Genomic DNA, 22,535 nt, shown 5'->3' with positions numbered 1-22,535 from the left:
GCCGAGCCGGGCGGAGCCGAGCCGAGCCGGGCCGAGCCGAGCCGGGCCGGGCCGAGCCGAGCCGAGCCGGGCGGAGCCGAGCCCGAGCTGGGCGGGGCCGAGCCGAACCGGGCGGGGCCGGGCCGAGCCGAGCCGGGCGGAGCCGAGCCCGAGCTGGGCCGTGCCGAGCCGAGCCGGGCGGAGCCGAGCCGGGCCGGGCCGAGCCCGAGCCGCCCCTCACGGCGGCCGCCCCTCAGGGTGCCTACCGCAGCAGCCCCTCACGGTGCCCGGCCGCCCCTCACTGCCGCCCCTCGCTGCCGCTCGCCCCTCACGGCCGCCCCTCACGGAGCCCGGCCCTCACGGTCCCCGCCCCTCACGGTGCCTACCGCAGCAGCCCCTCACAGTGCCCGGCCCTCACTGCCGCCCCTCGCTGCCGCTCGCCCCTCACGGATCCCGCCCCGCCCCGCCCTCGGTTCCTCCGGCCGCCAGGCGGCGCCGCAGCGTGCGGCGGGTGGAGCCGCCATGGCGCTGTCCGGCGACCTGTGGGCAGAGCTGCCGGCTGAGCGCCGCATCTTCTGCTCCGTCCTGCTTTTCTCATGGGCCGTCTACCTCTGGGAGGCTTTTCTGGCGCACCGGCAGGTCAGTGGGGCTCTGGCGGGGACGGTCGCTGGTGGGCCGGGGCTGCGCCGGGCCGGGCCCGGCCTCACGTGGAGAATGGCCGGGGCCGGTGCTGGAGCCGGTGCTGGAGCCGGGGCCGGGGCCGGGGCCGGGGCCGAGCGATGCGGAGCCTGCCACCTCCCTTCGGAGGGCTCGTCCCTGTCCCGCGGCGCGGCCTCAGCGCGCTGTCGCGGATGGTGGTACCGCTCACTGCGGCGTGTTGGGTGAGTGCGGTGGGTCAGCGGCGGCCCAGCACCCCCAGCAGCTCCGTGCTCCTCCCCGGGACAGCAAAACGAGCAAAAACGAGAAAACGCGCGATTGAAATAACCACAGTGTAAGCGGTGAAGGAAGGAGGAAGGAAGCGCTGCCCAGGCCGTGGATCGGCGCCTCCCCGAGCAGGCGATGCTGGACCCTCCGAGCGCCAGCCGCCCTGGAAGGCACATCCAGCCCCTCTTACTGCGGGGTAGCACAGAGCAGGGAGCGAGTCCCGGCTCTCGCCCGCACACCTGGCAGGTCCAGCAGCAGCCACACACCGGGGTGTTTGAGCCCTGGCATCGGGGACAGTGCAGCCTGATCCTCAGACAGGGGAGAATGTTTTGAAGTGACAATATGACAGCTTTTCCTTAGAGAATGGGTAAGTGTACTGAAACAAGATAGCTGAGGGAAAAGACTTTTAGTTTTAAAAATTTTTGAAGTGGCAAGTTTTTTACCAAAAATGAAATATCACTTCGTTTGTGCAGCCAGTAGGTCTTTATTCTGGTGAAGCCACATGGTTTGCATAGGAGGATGTGGTGTTTGGGTTCAAAATCAGCTTAGTCGTTAACTGGTGCAGTAACATCCTGTGGAAAAATCAGTTTGTGTGATCTGTATTTGAACTATTCTAAATAAGTTTTTAAGCCAGAAATTCAGTTCCTGGTTACAACATAATAATTATGCCTCAGTTTTATATTTAGAACTCGATAGAAAACCAGAATTTAGGACTATTTATTGCTTTGTGTGTTGTTTTTTCTTTTTTTTTTTTTAACTTTCTGAGGTGGCCCATGACATTTTATGTGTCACTTTTAAGTTTTATTTATCTCATTTAAAGTGTTAGGTGTAGACTTTAAGTTTTGTCTTCAATTTTTCAGAGGCGGGTGTACAGAACAACAACACATGTACCACAGGAACTGGGACAGATCATGGACTCAGAAACATTTGAAAAATCTCGTCTCTATCAGCTGGACAAAAGTACTTTCAGCTTTTGGTCAGGCCTCTATTCAGAGGTTGAGGGCACTGTAAGTACCTTGGATATGGTATTTTTCATGTACTCAAACTGGGAAGTACTTTGGTTCTTAGTGATCCCATGCAGCTGCACCACTGGCATTCTGGTGTTGTATGGCAAACACTGACATTTATGTTCTGTGTTTGTGGCTGGTTTTGCTACACAAAAAGAAGTAATTATTCAGAAAGAATGTAGTTTCTTTCTGTAGTGCTGAGTCATAGTGCAGAACTACAGTGTTAACTTACATTTCAATTGTGTTCTATAATAGTTTCAGTTGCAAAATAATTAAGCAGCATGAGAGTTATTTTAAATTGTTAAAATACAGGCCTTACCCTATCTTTGGAGAAATGCAACTGCTTTAATTTTCAGATAAAATTTAAGCAGAAGGTAAAAAAAACAGGGAGTGTACCAATGGATACTTCTGAAGTATAAGAAAAATTACACTGGGCAAGTAATATTCATATATATGAAAAAACAGAACCATTAAGTTAGAACAAAATATTTATGTGTGTGATTTACAGTCTTAGGAGAAGAGAAACCTCTTCTAACTCACTGCTGAAATGCATTGCTCATTAGTAGCACAAAAAGGAATCCTGAAGTGCCTGGCATTGCAAAGTAAAATTGAAATATGATCCTACTTCATGATGAACCTGTGGGAGCAGACACAAGGAGGAGACCATGAAGCTTTCTTCCAAATGGCTGTAGCAACTCCAGTAGTTGAAGTGAAACTGGGGCTTTTCTCTGGGCAGGGAACACAGGTGAAGCTCTGCTCTAGGAGAGGAGGGTGGCTGCAATATTGACATGTGTATGTGTTCATACAACCACAGGACACACCAGCTTTAAGGTCTTCTGAAGATACACTTTATGTCTGTGCCAATACAGAGGCAAAGTCTACAGAAAATAGGCTTGGAGATATGCTAGTATTTCACAGGAAAAAAAATAATTACCTGCTCTCTACTTCTGTAAAGTAAAAATTAATTATTGCCAGATGTTCCAGGCTTGTTTTATCACTGTTAAGATCAGATGGATGGCAAAAATCTAATTATAAAGCTTGTCTTATTCACCTTTAAAAGGTTCTTATCATGCTGAAATTTTAGTAGACTAAGATGACAGTGTGTTTCATACTGCCTCTGTGGTATGTGGTTTTGTTTTTAAGATGATTCTCCTCTGTGGAGGAATTCCTTTTCTATGGAAAGTGTCTGGTCAAATCTCTGGTCATGCTGGGTTTGGACCAGAATATGAGGTAAGTAGACTTTAAATTTCTGTGGAAGTATTTGGTCTGTATTGCAATAATAATTTTTATTTTTAAATTGGTATTTAGTTAAAAGTGAGGTTTAGCTAACCTGCAATACAGTAAAAATAGCAGATATTTTCTGGTGCACACAATGACTGTGTGATTCTGAGAACTGGTAACAGTAAATTAGTTTGCTTTTAAATTAGCTTACTAAATAAAACAGCCTTATGTGTTAAAAGCAAAGTCTGGTATCTGCTTGAGTCAAATGAGGTGGTGGGCTGGGTTTTTGGGAGCTCTTTATTCGGGTGCTTCCTTTTTACTAATCCTAGAATTAGGACCTACCTGCACACTAAAAGGATAAGAAACTTGAGTCTACTGCTTATGTTACCTTTGTGCTGTGGATGAGGCAGGTATCCAAATTTGTATTCCAAATCCTTAGTAAGGTATTATAGTGAGCAATAATTTGTCATCATGAACAAGTTAATTCATGATGAACAAGTGAATTTATCTAGCATCATCTTCTAACTGGTTTTAGTTACACCACTGACCTAAAAGCCATTTTTAGCACCCAGAATACTTGTTAGTATGGATCAGTAAATATCAGGTGGTTTTGTTTTGTTTTGTTTTTTAGATTGTTCAATCATTGGTATTTCTGCTGCTTGCAACCCTCTTCAGTGCAATGACTGGTCTCCCATGGAGTTTATATAATACATTTGTCATAGAAGAGAAACATGGCTTCAATCAACAGGTATTGCAGAGAGCACTTGTACAGACCAAATTGGTTGACATTAGATAGACTGGTGCTTTAATGAATGTGCAGCACAAATTAATGGTTTGGGTCAGGCCTTACTAAGGAGTGCATCTGCATGGGCTTGAGTGCATGTGCTTGTGAGGAGCTACTAGGAGAGCTCCTTTTTGACTGACTGTGATTTTCTTGTGACACTGGCATTGCTGTTTTGCCATTTGTCTTAACTGAAGGCATCAGTTCACTAACCAGAATGACATATTAATATTTACACTGACACATCACTGATATAATTTATCCTTTTTTTGCAGACTCTGGGATTTTTTTTTAAGGATGCTATCAAGAAGTTTGTTGTGACTCAGTGTATTCTGTTGCCAGTGACATCCCTTCTACTTTACATTATTAAAATAGGGGGAGACTACTTTTTTATCTATGCCTGGCTCTTCACTTTAGTTGTTTCCTTGGTGAGTATGAGTAGAAATTTGGGTTTCTTACAGACTCCAGCTTACTGGGCATGGCCCAGCATGCTAAACACAGCTGAAAGGAAATGAAGAAAAATCTAAACCTCCTAAGAACTTTAACAGAGTGTCTTGCTCTCAATGTACTTGTTCAGGAATAATAGCTCATATTAGTTGTCTGAGCTGTGGACTGGGCACCAGACAAATCAGCCCATAGAGAGCCTGGCTACAGATCCCACTTCATACAGGACTCTGCTATCAAGTGTTTTTTCTGCAGTTGTGCCCTCTTTTTGAACTTTTTGCTGCACCTTTAGTACTGAACACATTTGCATGCTCTGTTGTTGATATCTGTGTGTGTTTGCAGGTGCTTGTTACAATCTATGCAGACTATATTGCACCTTTGTTTGATAAATTCATTCCACTTCCGGAGGGAGAGCTCAAGCAGCAAATTGAAGTAATGGCAAAAAGCATTGACTTCCCACTGACTAAAGTGTATGTTGTTGAAGGTGAGGTTTTGTTATTTTTTTTAAATAAAAAGGCTTTGTAATTTTTAATTTGTGGGGGTTTAGCATTGATTGTGGATGCTGTGGTAGGGCAGTTGCTTGCATTGCTCAGACACTGCAATACTTGCCAATGTCTGTAGCATTTTCCTGAAGCCCAAAGCCTGAACTCATCCTGGTCTGTGTCATACTGTACAGGCTTCAGTGCCTGGGATTATTCACATCATGGTCTTTAAATCTTCCCCATCAGGTTCGAAGCGTTCTTCCCACAGCAATGCTTATTTCTATGGATTCTTCAAGAACAAGCGGATAGTACTCTTTGACACACTCCTGGAAGAATATTCTGCTTTGAACAAAGAACCAGCAGAAGGAGAAGATGGTGAGAATGAAGAAACAAAGTCTAAAACCAAAGTGAGTTTGTCTTTCATTGTGTTGTTTATGTTAACTTCTTGGTGAGATAGTCCCTTGTGTTTTCTAATGTATTTTAAAGGAAGGTCCTGAGTAATTTGCTAAAACCCAAACCCTAATGATTTCAACACCAAAGTATGCCTGGTTTGCTACTTGGAATTTCTGGGGCTGTGTGAGTTGTGCAGATAGCACCACAGACTGTAAAAATCCACAGAGGTTTAGCAAAACATTAGTTCTCTGCATGCAAAAACTAGGTCTTCCCAATAATTCTTTGAATAAGGGACCTGTTCAGGGTTTTAGCTCATCTTCTTCTCTTGGGACTGCCATACCAAAGCTTCCCTATGAAGGAAGTACTTTTAGTTCATAGTGTGTCAGTTGTGTGCCTTTTACTGCATGCAGAGTTTTTGGTGCAGGAGGTACAGACACATTGCACATGTGCATCCTCCCATGCCCTGGTCAAGAGCAGGGTGATGGCCTGGCACTGGCCTCTCTTCTGATGTGCAGCTGCACATCATGAGTCTGCTGGAACAGCTGGTGTGGCCTCAGAAGAGTATAGAAATGACTAAAGCTAATAGAATACTTTCTGAATAACCTGAAGGAGGTTTTCTGAGAAAAACAAACGGTCTTGTGCAGCCTAAGGTTAGGCCAATGTCTAGATTGTTGTTTAGTCCAGCTTCTGTTCCTTGAAACCAAGTTGATGGTGCCCAGGGCTTTGTTTGGCAAATACTTCAGGAGTGGGTGGTGGAGGAGGGGATGTTGAACCCACCTGATCCAGTCATAATCAGAGTCTGTGTTCCATTTCAACAGGTTCTTCAGCCTTTGTGTTTGCTTCTGACTTGCTAATGGGTCTTTGAAGGTGCAGATGTCCTGCATAATTATAGCTTTAAGGCACATCATAGGGCTTTTTGAAGAGGACAGTTCCTTTAAAAAGGAACAGTTCTACCTTGGGAGGAAGGCTGCATGTTGACTGTTGAAGGAAAGTACGAACAGGGCTTTGCTCTCAATTCTCCTCTGAAAGTCTGCAGCTCTGAATACTTTTTTTTCCAGTCTAGTGCTTTGCTTGAGTAAAGAAACGGGATGAGAAGGGATAGGAGAGTGTTTGGAAGGCAAATCTTACACTGTTCTCTCAGGTTTGCATCAGTATATCTGCATACATAGAAATAAGAGAACACCACCTCATAGTAGAAATCTTCTTAACCTTAAAAGGTTATATTTGTGTAAGTATCTTCATGAAAAAGGCTCAGCAAGAAATGATATGTGTGTTTCTGGTTTGGCCTGATCTAGGGACACTTAAGTGATCAAGGAAAAAAAACAATAAATGAGTAAGAAATGTATTTGGTTGTGTTCAGACATACCTGATAATAATTCTGCTTTGTTATTCCCTCAGAATAAGAAACAAGGATGTAAGAATGAAGAAGTTCTGGCTGTACTTGGTCATGAATTGGGTCACTGGAAACTAGGTCATACTGTCAAAAATATAATCATTAGCCAGGTAAATTATTTCAAACTGGTTTTTTTTTGTTTTTTTCTTTTTCCTAGAGCATCTCTAATTACAGCTCTTTCCAAATGCCCTCTTCCAGATTTGTTAGTGTGCATTCATCTGGTATACTTATGCTGTGTGACAGAAAGTTGGTCTGGATCACAGCCATCCTTCTTTTCTGTTCCACGTGTTTCAATAACAAACAATGTTCTGGCACCTTCCATGTTACTCTAGAAAGACCAAACAACCACATGGAGAGTTAATCACCCCCTCCAGAAAACTTGGTAAGGCATGATCCTGCCTCTTGGCTCTGCAAAGCCAGAGCTTGTACATGACACTGCACAGCTTAGGTGGAAGCACAGATTGTTTCCAGGAACAGAAGTACAAAACAGCACAGACACATTTTGTTTGGTTTTAAACTTTTCAGAACCTCTTCTGGACACTCTTCTCACCTCTCTGCTTGCTTTTTCATCTCCCTTCATTACTTGTTTTTTGCTCACTGACAGAAAATAGTAGTTCTTCTGCTGCTGCATTTTTAGAAAGCAGGTAAAGACCAGCTGTTTGTTCCTCTCTGTATTTTAGGGTATTCAAAAATAATCTATGTGTTTTTTTACAGTGGCATCCATGTGCCAATCTATGATGTGATGTTATGTAATGACATATCTTAATCAAGAATGTTTTTTTGTTTTCTCCAGATGAATTCCTTCCTTTGCTTCTTCTTGTTTGCTGTGCTAATTGGTCAGAAAGAACTCTTTGCTGCATTTGGTTTCTATGACACCCAGCCTACCCTGATAGGCTTGATGATTATTTTCCAGTTCATTTTTTCACCTTACAATGAGGTAAATTGCTTTCAAGACATAGACACTGAGGTATCATCCTATTTAAATAACAATTCTGTTTCGTCAGGGGAAGTTTGAAATTTCTAGGGGCTGTATTGGGTGTCTCATTTTGATAACCAGGCTCAGTGCTGCATTTGGGTAACACTCCCAGTTTCAGGGGTGGCTTGGATAAAGCTTAGTGAGATCAGTCTGCAGGCACAGCAATGTGTGGGATGTGGGAAGCTAGATGTGCTAGTATTTACTGCCACTGAAGGAATTTGCAGATAGCTGAATTTTAAAGTAATTTTAATGCATTTCTCTCCACAGGTTCTCTCATTTTGTTTGACTGTATTAAGCCGACGATTTGAGTTTCAAGCAGATGCATTTGCCAAGGAACTTGGGAAGGCCAAGGACCTCTATTCTGCTTTGATCAAGCTAAACAAAGATAATTTAGGATTCCCTGTTTCTGACTGGATCTTTTCAATGTGGCATTACTCCCACCCACCCCTTTTAGAAAGACTTCAGGCCTTGAAAGATGCAAAGCAAGAGTGACAGCAAAGATTGCTGGTTCAGAGACAGTGCTTCCATCTCAGAAGCAAAGTTCAGAGCTGCTTTTTAATTTTTTTTTTTAATGGATAATGCAAATTAAGTGCGCTGTTAACAGCACCACAGATCTGAGTATCCTGAAACAGGTATTAAATTATAAATGACTTATTTTTAACAAAAACAAAACTGTGGAACTTCAGTTAGTGAAGGTGAAGACCTTCCCCCCCCACCACCCACCACAATGACTTTTATTTCCATATCATAGTATAGACTTTTAAAGGGAGGAAAACAAGTGTAGACTTCAAAGCACCTTTTTCTTTGGTTTGTGTATGCCTTGAACATTGTTTTTGATCCTTTTTCTGTTCTCAGCATTCTGTGAACCTTCCCAGTCTCACCCTCTTCACAGTGAAGAGGCTTTGGGTGACTTGATTTCCTGTATAATGATATTTGTGCTTGCCAGTGTTTTAAAAAGCTGAATGCAGCTGCAGGCTTTTCTCCTGCATTCATGTCTGTCATAATGAAAAATGCTACTTAATAAAACCTTCTTTCTCTGAAGTGTGGGAAGAAGGATGAATTATAGCTGAGAAAATGTACCATGTCTTCCTTGAAAATGAGCACTAGGTGGTATTTAATGGCATTATAGTGGATTAGGCTGCTTCTATTGCCCACAGTGCTGCTGGGGTATGGAAGGATGTTACAGAGAATCAGAGCAGGACCCACATGTTTGAGAAAATCACTAATTCTCTCTTGTTGTTACTTTTTCCACATCTCAATTCCTCCATTTTTGTTGTACTTTGCCTAGATTTTCTGTGTATATGGAAGTGTCCAGTCACTCAGCCAGTATATCAGAGCCACATTTTTATTCTGAGGAGGCCTATCCTGCATTCCATTGAGGGTTTTTCATTAATATGAATCCAGCTGAAATAGTAGTGTTGGCATACTTATTCTTCATCATTGTTCTTATATATAAAAATACTTACATATAAAAAGCCCAGGAAACATTTTGCCCACGTCAGTTATTGAAGAACAAAGTGGGTAAACATGAAAATGGCTTTGGCATTGATTATCTCAGACTTTTCTGATGAAAAATAGGATTATATTTACTTTTGTTGAAGTAAAAATAAAATATAAGTTTGCATGTGCATACAAATGTTTTAACCAGTCTGAATATACATACTCCATATAAAAATCAGATTTTCTATCTGCAGTAAATTAAAAGTTCTCAGCTCTGTACAAAGAGAGAAGTCACTGAAGCAAATTGTCATTATTTCACATGTCAGAATATTCTCATATATTTTATTGTTAGATTGCATTGTTTTTCTGATCATAGGGAAAAATGCCTTATAAGATGATGGGCACAATGATGTCTTGGGTGAAACAAGATGTTGCTGAAAGCCCTTTGTATGCCTTATTCTAATTGTGTTTATACCCCAGCAAATATGGAGCTAAACTATAGATATGGATTTAGGAGACACTTTTTCAAATCTGGAAAGCATACATTGTCACGTTCACTGTATTTAATAAAAGGCCCTCAAAAATAAAAGCAGTAACTTGAATCTATCAATTCAGAAGAATAAATAACTGTGTAAAGTTTTGAATGAGATGTTGGCTGATGTAAAGCTATGGAAAACATGTGAAGTGTTCTTTGAGAAAATAATTTGTCTCATCCATTAGGTAAAAGCTAAAAATTAATTTTCTGGCTATTTCAGAAATTTGGGTAAATGCAAATAGAAGGAGATTAAAGTGTGAATACAAAGGAAATGCCAGTTCCTACAGAAACATGAAATACTTAAAATACCTAGCTCACAGGCAAAGATAGTGTTCTTATAGCAATTGCCTGATACTTCCTTTTCTCCCCTCAGTGTTCAGTTATCTCTGCAGTTCTTCTAGCAGGATTTCATATATAACTACTGAACAAGGTTTCACAGTTGGTTCCATTCTGCTCCAGTTGCTTCTCAGCACTGCAATTGTCAGTGCCAAGTGCCCTGGGCTGATCCCCCCAGGGATGGGCAGGACAAGGGAGGGATTCTGCCCCCCTGCTCTGCTAGGGTGAGACCCCATCTGCAGAGCTGCCTGCAGCTCTGGCATCCCCTGTGAGTCCAGAGGAGGCCACAGACATGTTCCCTGTGCTGGAGCCCCTCTGCTCTGGAGACAGGCCGGGAGAGCTGGGATTGCTCACCTGGAGAGAAGGCACCAGGGAGACCTTAGAGCCCCTTCCAGGACCTAAAGGGGCACCAAGAGAGCTGAGAGGGACTTTAGACAAGAGCCTAGAGTGACAGGACAGGGAGGGATGGCTTTAAGCTGAAGTAAGGTGAATTTAGATCAGATATTTAGAAGAAATTCTTTACTAAGGGGAAACTGGCACAAGTTGCCCAGAGAAGCTGTGTCTGCTCATACCTGAAAGTGTCCAGGTTGGACAGGGCTTGGAGCAACCTGGTCTAATGGAAGGTGTCCTTGCCCATGCTTTAAGATGAGTTTTAAGGTCCTTTCCAATCCAAACCATTGTGTGATTCTGTGATGAAATCGGCATAAACGTCTCCCTTTCAAAGCGTTTCAAGGGCCTCCATTTGTTCACGCAGGACTGTTATGGCCACAGTGCTCCTTACTGCGCTGGGTCACCAGCAGCTGTGCAGGCTGGAGGGCGGTGGGAGCGCTGTGTGCGCGGGGTCCGTTTGTGAGGGCCAGGAGCGATGAGCGGAGTCTGTGCCCGTTCAGGGCCGGGAGCGATGTGTGAGCTCTCTGCCCGTTCAGGGCCCGGAGCGATGAGCGGGCCCGTGCCCGTTCGGGGGCTGTGCCCGTTCGGGGCGCGGAGCGGCGGCGGCGCCGGGGGGCGCGGGGCGCGGATGACCCGCGGGCTGCAGGGGGCGCTGCGGCGCAGGCGCTCCCGGGGGCTGCAGCGCCCCCTGCTGCCGGCGGGGCCGCCCCGGTGCGCGCGCGGCCCGGATGTGACGCGGGCTGGGGCCGCAGCCCCCGGGCGGCTCCTTTGTGCGGCGGGGGCGATGTTGGCGGGCGGCAAGAAGGGCGCGGAGGTGGCGGCGGGCGGCGAGGCCGGGCCGGAGGCGCCGGTGCCCCCGCCCGCCGCCGCCGGGGCGCTGGGCTCCTCTTCGGATAGCGGCGGGGCTTCGGAGCGCACGCCCCGCAAGAAGGAGCCGCCGCGGGCCTCGCCTCCGGGCGGTGTGTCCGAGCCGTCGGCCGTCGGGGCCGCCCCTGCGCCCGGCGCCGAAACCACCGGCATCGCCGAGACCCCCGAGGGCCGCAGGACCAGCCGCCGCAAGCGAGCCAAAGTAGGTGTGGGGCGCTCGGGGTGCGGGCCCGCTGGCGCCTCGTGCGCGGCGCGCTCGGGCCGGGGCGGCCCTGCTGGGGCAGCGCTTCCTCAGGGCTCAGCACGGCACCGAACCCTGCTGGGGCAGCGCTTCCTCAGGGCTCAGCACGGCACGGCCCTGCTGGGGCAGCGCTTCCTCAGGGCTCAGCACGGCACCGAACCCTGCTGGGGCAGCGCTTCCTCAGGGCTCAGCACGGCACGGCCCGGCCCTGCTGGGACAGCGCTTCCTCAGGGCTCAGCACGGCACGGACCGGCCCTGCTGGGGCAGCGCTTCCTCAGGGCTCAGCACGGCCCGGCCCTGCTGGGGCAGCGCTTCCTCAGGGCTCAGCACGGCACGGACCGGCCCTGCTGGGACAGCGCTTCCTCAGGGCTCAGCACGGCACGGCCCGGCCCTGCTGGGGCAGCGCTTCCTCAGGGCTCAGCACGGCACCGGGCCCTGCTGGGGCAGCGCTTCCTCAGGGCTCAGCACGGCACGGACCGGCCCTGCTGGGGCAGCGCTTCCTCAGGGCTCAGCACGGCACGGACCGGCCCTGCTGGGACAGCGCTTCCTCAGGGCTCAGCACGGCACCGGGCACCGGGCCGGCCCTTCCTCGGGGCTCAGCACGGCACGGACCGGCCCTGCTGGGGCAGCGCTTCCTCAGGGCTCAGCACGGCACCGGGCACCGGGCCGGCCCTTCCTCGGGGCTCAGCACGGCACCAGCCCGGCCCAGGGAGCGGGTCCATGCCCGGGCCGAGGGCTCCGCTGTCCTGAGTGATAAGCACGAACACGCGGGCGCGCAGGAAGCCGCACTGGCTTCAGATGAAGATCACGATCTCTTCTTGTCCTTAGCCCACCTTCATTGGCTCTGGGGAGGACTCGTGACCTGTCATAAAGAAGAGCTTTCTGCTGTTGTTTAGGAACTTTTTGCGGTTCCTGACAGGATACCGAGCAGTAAAATCTCCCCAAATCCATGACAGTGCGTTGGAGTGCTCAGGAGCTTCTATTTTATCAGCAAATTCTGCTCTTATTGTGGTATATGGATGCAGCCTCTCGAGGCTCGTGTGTGGGATGATGCTGGTTTTGCAGGTTGTGAAGGTGAAGTCCGTGCTCAGTCCACTGTTCCTCACCTTCCCTCCATTGGTGAGTTAAGGCTGTGTAAGGGTGAGGTTTAACAATGAAATCTAACAGCTGTAAAAGCTCTCCAGTGTTTGAGTCTGTAGTATGTCATTTTTTATCTGTGGCTCAGAATATATGAAAACATTACTTTGTTTTTCGTGAAACCTTTTCTTGTAAACCTTCTTTCAGAAGGTATTGAAGATCTTGACTGTGCCTGGGGTTGGGGTGTTTGACATGGAAGCTGAAATTGCTTTTTGGAATTGTTTTGTCCTGTGGCATTGAATGTGGCTCTTCAGAGCCATTGTGTGATGTGATGTGGTAACTGGACTGTCCTTCACACATAGGAGGTGTTGGGTAGGTCAGTCTGGTGCATCTTTTAAATCAAAATAAGATGGGTGTAGACTGGACATAAGGAAGGCATTTTTTACAGTGAGGGTGTTGAGGCCCTGGCAGAGGTTGCTCAGAGAAGCTGTGGCTGCCTCATCCCTGGAAGTGTTCATGGACACATTGGACAGGGCTTGGAGCAGCCTGGAATAGTGAAAGGTGTTGAATGAGATGGGTTTGAATCTCCCTTCCAGTCCAGACCATTCTGGGATCTTCAGCATTCCTTCTTTATAGTGGTCTGTTAACTAGTAGGAGTTACTGCTCTATGTGGGTTGTGTGTTGGTGTTTCCTTGCACTGACAGTACCCATCTGCAAAGGGTGTTTGTCACCTTGAGCACTCAGGCCAGCATGAGGTCACCTCCCATGAGTGTTTGTGGTGTGAGCTTAGTTTGGGAGGGTATCTAGGTTAAAAATAAGTCTAGGGAAAAGCTTAGGGTTTTTTATTGAACTTGAATATTTTTCAAAAGTTGTGGAAGGTTAAAGGGAATTGGAGACTTCAAAGAGCCTTTGGACAATAGTTGTGTGTGGCTTCAAATATCCCTGGTAATGTATGGATGTGCTGAGTGGTCACTTGCTTCAGAGTGGGAGTTCACAGAAGGTCCTGGATGTGCAAGTGTGGAAAACTGAATATGTTGGACATTGTGAAATGTAAATATTTAAAAGATAGCAGATCATGGAGTGTGTTAGTGTCCTAAAGAATCCAGGGTTTCTTGTACACAGGCTTCCCAAAGGTACTTGGAATTGTGCCTGTTATTGCCCTTTTTTAGTGACTGAACTTGGATTATGAAGGATTTTTTTTCTTTTGGTGAGGAATCCAGAGTTGTTTTTGTCATTTCCTAGTGGAAGCTGATCTGTTGGATGTTGGAGGATCACTAGCTGCTTTCTTTTTATTATTCCCATGGCTGCATATTGAGAAGTGCTTTTTTCCTTTCCAGTCAGTAGGGAAATTCAATAGCAGTATCCAGAACTTTCTTTCTTTGGATTAAAGCTTGATTAACTAAGCAGTATGAGATGCAGCCCTTCCAGGCTAGTTCTTGGAGTTTCCATGTTCCTTCAACTTGGGGAATTTTTGGCTGGTGATTTTATTTATTTTTACAGAACAGTAACAGAACAAGACATGGCAATAAAGATTAGGGGGGATGAGGGGAAGGGATGTTTCTTGTGTGGAGCCACTAGTGTGGCCATTCTGGAGAGGAAGCAGCTGTGAGCCTCTGTACCAGCACAAGACTCCCAGTAAGCATGCAGGGCACAGGTGGGATTTCTGCAGGAAATCTTGGTGTACACTTCTGGTCATCTGTGCTTAGCAGATGAAATTCAAGTTTGAACACATGGAGTGGACACAGAGGTTGTTTTTTGTCCCTTGGCAGAGATGTGAAGGAAGGAAAGAAAACCAAATAGGTTAAATGATAATATCACACACATAAACTGGGCTTGATGGGAGTAGAAAGCTCCTACTATGGGGTGCTGAAGATTTTTTTTCAGATGGAGGCAAAGGCATTTGGAACTTGTTAAGCTTTGTTGCATTTTATAAAATGGTATCTGCATAAGAGTGCACATAAGGTAACTCAGGCCTTCTCTTTAAACTGTTAGCAATTTTTTTACTAACATTAATGTTAGTAACCTGGCTTCCAGGCATCTTCAGTGTGTTTATGTTCTGTTGTGCTTTTCACAGGTCGAGTATAGAGAGATGGATGAGAGTCTTGCAAACCTATCAGAAGATGAGTATTACTCTGAAGAAGAGAGAAATGCTAAAGCTGAGAAAGAGAAAAAACTGCCCCCACCACCTCCACCAGCTCCTGCAGAAGAAGAGAATGAAAGTGAGCCAGAGGAGCCCTCTGGTGAGTGGAAAGAGACCTCCTCCTCTGAAACTGTTTACCTGATTTGTTAACAGAAATTAGGTAGGGCTGGGTGTGGCATCATGAATCCCATGTCTGGTTTCAATCTGGTTTTGAATAATTGTTCTACAGTGTTTTGTTTGCTGGCCTCATACGTGGAAGGAAGGGAGAAATGCAGAACAGCCTGATAAAGATAGGAATATGCATTAATGTAATTCCAAATGAAGCCAAACCTCTTGTGCTAGATTCTCATGATCCTTACTGACTTGTCTTTGGGAGCTTATTGACCAGAATTGCCTCCCTGGCTCTTTGCTGCCACACCTGCTCATTATGAACATTCACTTATTCATGGGAGATAAAACAGGTGGGGTTTATGGGGGATTTTTTATGCAGAAGAACAGATTTAAACTACTGTGATTCCTGTGGCTTTAAACTAATATTAAGTTCTGGTTGGATACTGTTTGCTTAAATTTCAGTGCTTTCCTTATTAGCTTAGACAGAGGTTCACTTTACATTGAGAAGTTTTTTGGTCAGTCTTGTTCAGGAGGCAGCTGTTGAAATTTGTGGTAGTAGCAGTACCCCATTCTTTACCTCCATTGTGTTTACAGCTGCCAGCATTAGTGAGGTCTGCTGGTGGGGTGGCACTCAGCTGTCTAGGTCATGCTTTTCAAAGTTCAGGGTCAGGAGATTTCATGTGGTAACGTGCACTAGCTGGTGTTAGAGCTGAAATCTAGTGGTTGAATCTTTGCAGGTTCATCACTGATGTGAGTCACTGTTAGTCTTCAGTTACCTTAATATTCTTTTTGGCTGGCAGGTTTGAGAACATAGGACTGATGTTAGCTTGGGGATACCTACCTTCAGTTGCAGAAAAAATATAAAAAGCTGTAGGTGTGTTATACCTCTTACAATTTGCCCTTGTAATCTCTCCTTGTTGCAGCTGTTGGCTCCTGCCTTGATACAGGAATACTGTAGCTCAAATGCTTGGCTGAAATACTTGCAGTGATAAAAATCCTTCACACCAGTTGTAGCTGGTATAACAAAAATGGAATTTTAATAGGTGTAATTAAGCAAGTATTTTAAACTTACAATATAATTTAGCTTAGACATTGTGTTTAATCCTTGAGACCTAGTATTAAGAGACTTTTTTATTTCTCTTAGATTCCATTTTGTACCTTTAAGAATGAGTATTGAAATCAGTTTGAGGCATAATCAGTGAAGTACAGTGGAACAGATTTTGTCCCATGAAGGAATAAACATGGAAGATGAGCAGTTTTAAATCATGCTGTTCTTTACACACAGCAGGCTGATAGACAGTTATTTTGCAAGCACTATGTTTAGCCATCTAAATACAATCAATTTTCAAACAGGCTGTATCTAGCTGCCTAGAAATGAGTAGGTTTCAGATCATCATATATTTTCTCTATTCCTAGAAATTCTGTGAATATGCATGAAGCAGTAAAGTAGAAAGAAGACATTTCAAGCTGTCATTCTGTAGCTAGTCTTGCTGTAATTTTAAAGGTTTTTGAGACTACATATGTTTGTGGATCTCTCTGGTTTTGTCTTTATTAATATAGATGTGGAGAACATCAGGTCTTCTTATGCTGGCTGTTAAAAGTGCTTTGAAACTTTTAGTTCAGCCATCCTTTAGAAGGAGGAGGCAGCATGGAGTCTGCTATATATAAAAGCAGTGTTTATAATTGAGGTTTTCCCTCTCTCTGTCACTTTGAAGGAAAAATTGAAGTGTTCAGTAAGAAATAAATTGGACAGTAATACCAGAGTAGGATTGCATACTAAAAATCTAGGAAAATTTTAGTTAGCCTGGTTATTACTATTAATTTTTTCTCATTGCAGACCTTGAAAAATACATTTCTGTGTTAAAAGCTTGTAAAAATGCAGGTAATGTAGTAGAGGCATCAGGTTGTCACATGAGCTGAAAATCCTGGTTGTGCAACTTCAAAATGTGCTGGTGCTAGGGTGTGGTATTACATTAGCCTGTCCCTGCAGACAGGAAGGGGATTATTGAGTGTCACACTACAGGTGGCAGCACAGTGCTGGTCTTGCTTGAGTAGTTCCATCCATGTGCCCAGCTGTGGGGACTTCCAGGTGTTTTGGCTATTACAGTCTGGATTTGCAAGATGTACTGCATGCTATTGCAGAGCAGTTTCAAAAGGTGTGGCAGTATTTCATGGTTAAGGTAATTTTCTTACAGTATCTTTTTTTTTACTTGAGGAATATTGTCTAAGAGCAAAAAAGCTTCCAAACTCCCTTTCAGTGCTGACTGATGACATTTCTGTTCTTGTTTGCTACTATCCCTTTTGGAATCAAGGAGCTTGCTTCTTTTTTTCTTTTTTTTCTTTCCTCTAAGAATCTTTGTTTTGTTTTTCCTCACCAAATTGTATTTTCATTTTTTGAGCTACAGAAGATTTTCTTTACTAGCTCCTGGCCTTTTAGTGTTGTCAGTATTCTTACTTTGTGGTAATCCTGTAATTTTAGGTGCTGTTTTCTAAGGAACTGAGTATGATCAAGATTAAGATCAAGGGAATGGTCAAACTTAGTGGTGCTTTGTCTCTATTTTATCTGACTTGGCTCTTTTCCTAGATAAATTCAGTACTCTGTGATACTTGTGTGCAGCTATTCCTAATTTTGAGACAGTGGAGAGTTAAATGAATTAGATTCCTTTGTGGACCTTCTTCCTCACTGCTCTTCAGCTCATGCTCTGTTATTCTGTTGCCTTGAGACTTTGAGCAGATTCTGCTTTCACACACATTCTGTTGAGCTGAAATAGTTTGATGTTTGAACAGAGATCAGCAGTTTGCTTGCTGCTAGCTCCTTTACAGCTAGAACCTTTCTTCCAGGGAAGGAGAGGCAATCTGCTCTAGCAGGCCTTGTTTCCACACTTCTCTGCTCAGACTGAGTAGCATTTAGAATTGTGTCCAAGCAATCAGTAATAGTGATGAGAAGAGGAAGATTCTGATTTCTTTCTGTAAGCTGAGACCAGTTTGTTCCCCTCTGCTCACTGTCAGTGTTAATTCAGGGATTATGAATGCCATAGACTGAAGTCAGAATCTATTTAATTTCTTAACTTATGGAAGGCACAGGTGAAACTCCTATTGCAAATTAATGGCCTATGCTTGACTGTAAGTATTTATGTTTCAATTGTGTTAGTCTCACCTAGAATGGAAGCAAGTCTTGAAATGTTCCCTGCAAAATAAAATACTTGCAATGTCGATCAAGTAAAGAATTATATCTTGCTGTTGCAGATATGTTTATTCACAGAATCATAACTTGGGCCTTGTAAGGCCTGCCAAAATACAATTATTTGTCACAGTCTCACCATGAGTTTTTTTATTTCCCTGCTGGTAGACTAATTTTGTACAAGTACTAGCTATGGCTCCTCTGCTGTACTGAGGGAAAATGTCTGTCTTGTTTCAGTTCCTATTTTGTTTTATCTGTAGATGTTTAATGTTGTGACACTAGATTAATCCAGTTTAGAACAGCATGGAAACATTTGTTTAACTTTGTGTCTTGCTTTAGGGGTTAAATCTGTAGTTCAGATGAAATTCTTCTCAGTTAGTGTGTTCCTTAAGAGCCTTAAATAACATCTGGTAAAATTGTCCACCCAGACTCTGAAGAGTATTAACAGTGTTCAGCCTCAGGTTAGACCTTGCTCTTACCTGTTTGGAGGTTCCACCTGAGCAGTTGTGCTCTAGGAAGTGGCTGTTCCATTCCAGTGACCACTGCAGTGTGTTTCAGTGCCTGTTGATTTGGACTTGCTGACTGTTGAGCTGTGTGGTTTGAAGGAGCCTTTGTACAGCAGGGGCCAGCTGAACAGCACTGGGCCAGGAGTGTGCCATGGCTTCTGAGCTCTGCAGGTCAGGGGACTTCAGGGAACATCTGAGGGTGGAAGAGCATTGCCCATGGGCTCACCTCAGAGCTGGTGTCTCCTGTGAAGTGAGCAGTGTGTGAGGTGTGTCATGGCTTTGTTCCTGCAGACTGCAGCTGTACTCATCCCTCTTCTCAAAGTGCTCTGTGTTGCAGTTCTGTTTAGGACTTAGATGCAGGCTAAGGTAATTCTGAGACTTCTTCAGATCTTTAGATGAGTGCTTAGCCTTTCCTCATGTTTCTACCACAGGGAATGTTGAAAGGCTGGTGTCTTTCAGTGCTGGGTATTGATCACATCCCTGATCAATGGTATGACGTGTATTGGCTTCAAAGGCAGTTGTAGTGTGTTAGATAGAACACTGATGGTGTATCAAGGGTACTGAAGCCAAAACAAGTAGTCTGAGCCTTTCAAGAACTGTTCTGGCATCAAGCTTAAAGGAAGGGTTTGTGGGGGAATAATAGGGTCTCCTGAATATAAGAGGCTTTTCAAAATGCTTTTCACTATCCCCTTGGGATGTGGGGAGACTTGGGAGCACCAAAGACAAGATTATCAAATTCTTAGGGTTTGAGATCCACAGAATCTGATGGTATCCATCTGCCAGATCATAAGTATTTAGCCACCAGGAATGCTACATGTGGTGTACTTCTTTCTTTCCCATTAAGTCTGATGTAAAGCGTTCCAGTAACCTGGATGACACTTTAGAACATAATTTTTGGTGCCCTGAACCTAGGTTCCAGAGGATGGGATTCTCAGAAAACGGGTTTAGTTAGTTGGTGAAATTTAATACCTAAAACGCCAACTGCCGGGCCTTTATGTCCAGTATGGTTTAACTTATGGAGTAAGGTCCCTGAGTTCTCCTCTTTCCTTCCACAGGGCAAGCAGGAGGACTTCAAGACGACAGTTCTGGAGGGTATGGAGACGGCCAAGCATCAGGTGAGGGTGGCGTTTGATGCTTGCCACTGATAGCGAGAGCCGCCAGTTAGGGGTCGATGCTTGCAGGTGTGCATGGGTGTGGCTGGCCCCAGGTTAGCAGGAGCTGCAGGAGTTGGGTACCCACTGTTTAAAGATGTGGGCTGTTCAGATTTCAGTTGAGGTCTCTAACAACTGTGGAAAAGGGCACTAGCTAACCTGTGTTGAAATGCCTCAGGCCGATCTCTCATCCCTCCACTCCTCTCCATGTTCAGAGGAGTCTAAGCATACAGGAAGCTGATTCTTACCTAGCCAGGTTGTACCACCCAGACTGACACACAGAGCTTTAGAACAGTATACACTTTTTTCTAATCTGCTGAAGAAACATAGCAAGGAGTACCTTTTTGCTCCTTTCTTTTTGTCTTTTGGAAGGGTTTGTGTTTGACCTGTGTCAAACTTAGCCCAGGAGATTGCTGGGCAGATTCACAGTCTGCTGCTCACTGACTGCAATGGGAATTGCATTCTCCATTTGGCCTTGGTACTGCTGCTGGCAGTACTCACTGCTTCACTCACAGGATTGCTGTCTTTACTCCTAAGTACTTGGAGTTACTTGATTAGTACTTGGAGTACTAAGTTACTTAAAATCTTCCTCCAACTCTGCTGCTTTTGCTCTCACTTCAGGGTTAGGGTTTTAAACAAGAGTCAAAGGCTCCAGAATCTATTCTGTACCTCCAAGTTGCTCTTTTTGAAGCAAATAGAACTTCAGGATACTCATCTAAGAGTGCATCCTTTGCTATTGTAAGGGAGCCAAATACTGTTATGGATGTTATCATTTGCATGGAACTGCTGGTTTTTGTGGCTCATGGGCTTAAGGATGCCTGTTTCATTTTTAGATAGGCATTGGCTGATTGGAAATTCTGCATATTTTGCATTTTGTATTACATGCTGAGAGAATACTCTTAACAACTGTCCAGTTTGACAGCCAAAATCCTTTCATTCAGTGTGTTCATCTGCAGATGTTTTCTTTAAATAAACAACATCCCTCAGGATTTCTTCTGTGGGGAAGAAACTCAGTACACAAAACTTCAGCCAATTAGTTGTTAGTGCTGAATGTCAGGAATGGGCAAGTGTGTGTGCACAAATGTGTGTGAGGAGGAGCTGATAATTCAGTCTAGGCAGAACCTTCCCAAGGAGGAACACGTAGTTTTGGACTGGTAATCCCTGTCATGTGTGGTTTTCATGAAATGCAAGCAGTAAGGGTGTGAAATGGATTTAGCCTGAAATCCAGATCCATTCAGATTTGAGCTGTGTAGTTGCAGAAGTAAATTCAAGGGCATTTAGTTCTTATAAGATCTTCTAGTGGTTGGCCAAATAAAAATGCTATCTTTGCTATAATAGCTATGCTTTTTCTAAGTTCTTGTATGGAACACTCTTGTGGGTTGTTTTATTACTTGTTTTGTTTGTTTTTTGTTTTTTTTAACTGAATACCTTTGCTCATCTTGAGCTGCTCTGTTATTCTAGTTTTAAAGTTTGGGTATTGCCATGAAAGCCTTAAAGGCCAAACTCAATCCACCTTGGGAGTTCTTTTCAAAACTTAGCAGCACCATCTTCTCTGGCTGCTCACTTGGAAGAAGTAAATCCCAAAACTTTTTAAGAAACTGCCAAGTTGCCTTAAATTCACACATCTGAGATTTTGCTGGTGTTTGATGACTGCATGGCTTTTCAACAGGTACCTGGAGAAGCACAAACCTTTAGCACAGACCTGTAAGAGGGAATCAGGTTCAGCATTTCAGGTCTTAATTAAGATTGTTAGCTTTAATAAAATATCAGAAAATTGGTAACTGGTTTGATTTCCATGCCCAGTTTTACAGAATTCATAGGTGAGCAGATGTTGGCACACTTGGGCCAGTGTTAGATGGAAGGACAGCAGAAGGGCTGGGGATGGTTCTTGCTGGAGAAACTGAAGTCCTGATAGAGCTGTGGGTTTCTATTCCACAGCTGAATATTAGTGCAGGAAACATTGTGTGTCAACTTCTCCTTTGGTTAATTTTATTTTACTTGCAGTGCTCTGTAGCTTCTCTTACTAATTTCTTCTTCTTGTAAAATTTGTGTAAATGTTTACAGACAGTTTTCTTTACCTTGAGTCATTACACAGATCTTTTGATCTTTACTTGTGGATGAATTTTTGGTTGTGGGTTTTTTTTTTGGTTGGTTGTTTTTTGGTTTGTTGGTTTTTTTGTTGTTTGTTTAGTTTGGGGTTTTTGGTTTTGTTTTTTTTTTTTTCTTGTTGTGAGGTTTTTTTGTTTGGTTGGGGTTTTGTGTGATTGGTTTTGGTTGGTTTGTTTTGGGGGTTTTGGTTTTGGTTTGGGGTTTTTTTGTTAGTTTCACAACCCCATTTGCTTCTTTGATTTTTTTTTTTTTTTTTTCAGCACCTTTGGGAATTAAAAGTACTTGGAAGTTAAAGGGGTGTGTGGTGGCACCAGAATTAAAAGCAGGGAACTGCTCTCCCTGGTACAGTGACATGTACTGCTATACATGAACTTCAACCTCTTAAACAGTTGCCTTGGTTAGTGTAACACACTGCAAGCTTATATTTACTCTGCTATTTATTGTAATCTTTTGAGCAATTCCAGTTTCAGTAAGTGATCTGAATCATGCTGTGTTACTTGTGGGGTTTTTTGCCCCTGGGATGTATTGGCTTCTGTCTTTCTAGATTGAACACCTTGTCCTCTGTCCTGATTGAAGTCACTTCTAGGACATGGGAGGTTTATATTTTTCTTGCTGTATTTCACATCTCAGGACTTTGCTTTGCTTGCTGTGCCTGCAGGATTTGCTTTCTGCACTTGTGCTGTTGCACTTGATGCAGCTGTGTCTTAGTTTGTCACTTTTTCTGTAGTACAACATACCGGAGACTGAAGGAAGCAAGGTACAGAAATGTAGTTACATCACTTCCAGTGGGAATTGGTAGAATGCAGGTTCCTATATGAATGAAGGCTTTTCTTAGAGAGCACCTCTCTTGT

General features: G+C 44.4%; 2 protein-coding genes across 3 annotated transcripts in view; both read left to right on the top strand.

Moving 5' to 3' along the window:
• Positions 1 to 156: 156 nt before the first annotated feature.
• On the top strand, positions 157 to 9,330 carry ZMPSTE24 (zinc metallopeptidase STE24). The gene is made up of 10 exons (XM_056508891.1): positions 157 to 618; positions 1,764 to 1,910; positions 3,054 to 3,140; positions 3,763 to 3,879; positions 4,188 to 4,340; positions 4,699 to 4,840; positions 5,085 to 5,245; positions 6,630 to 6,734; positions 7,418 to 7,561; positions 7,868 to 9,330. Exons 1-10 carry the CDS (start codon positions 502 to 504, stop codon positions 8,090 to 8,092), a joined length of 1,398 nt encoding a protein of 465 aa, XP_056364866.1. The 5' UTR covers positions 157 to 501; the 3' UTR covers positions 8,093 to 9,330.
• A 1,712-nt stretch (positions 9,331 to 11,042) lies between these two features.
• KDM1A (lysine demethylase 1A) overlaps positions 11,043 to 22,535 on the top strand; it is a 28,220-nt gene continuing 16,727 nt past the window's right edge. Inside the window, exons 1-3 of one of the 2 annotated variants that reach the window (XM_056508887.1) lie at positions 11,043 to 11,370; positions 14,561 to 14,726; positions 19,480 to 19,539. In XM_056508887.1, the coding sequence (XP_056364862.1) occupies positions 11,086 to 11,370; positions 14,561 to 14,726; positions 19,480 to 19,539 (511 nt within the window). In that variant the 5' untranslated portion in view covers positions 11,043 to 11,085. The remainder of the gene's footprint in view (positions 11,371 to 14,560; positions 14,727 to 19,479; positions 19,540 to 22,535) is intronic. The other variant, XM_056508888.1, reaches the window with a different exon arrangement.

Source organism: Oenanthe melanoleuca, chromosome 23 (assembly GCF_029582105.1).
Source record: "Oenanthe melanoleuca isolate GR-GAL-2019-014 chromosome 23, OMel1.0, whole genome shotgun sequence".
Taxonomy (NCBI): Eukaryota; Metazoa; Chordata; class Aves; order Passeriformes; family Muscicapidae; genus Oenanthe; species Oenanthe melanoleuca.
This window is presented reverse-complemented; position numbering and strand designations above follow the sequence as displayed.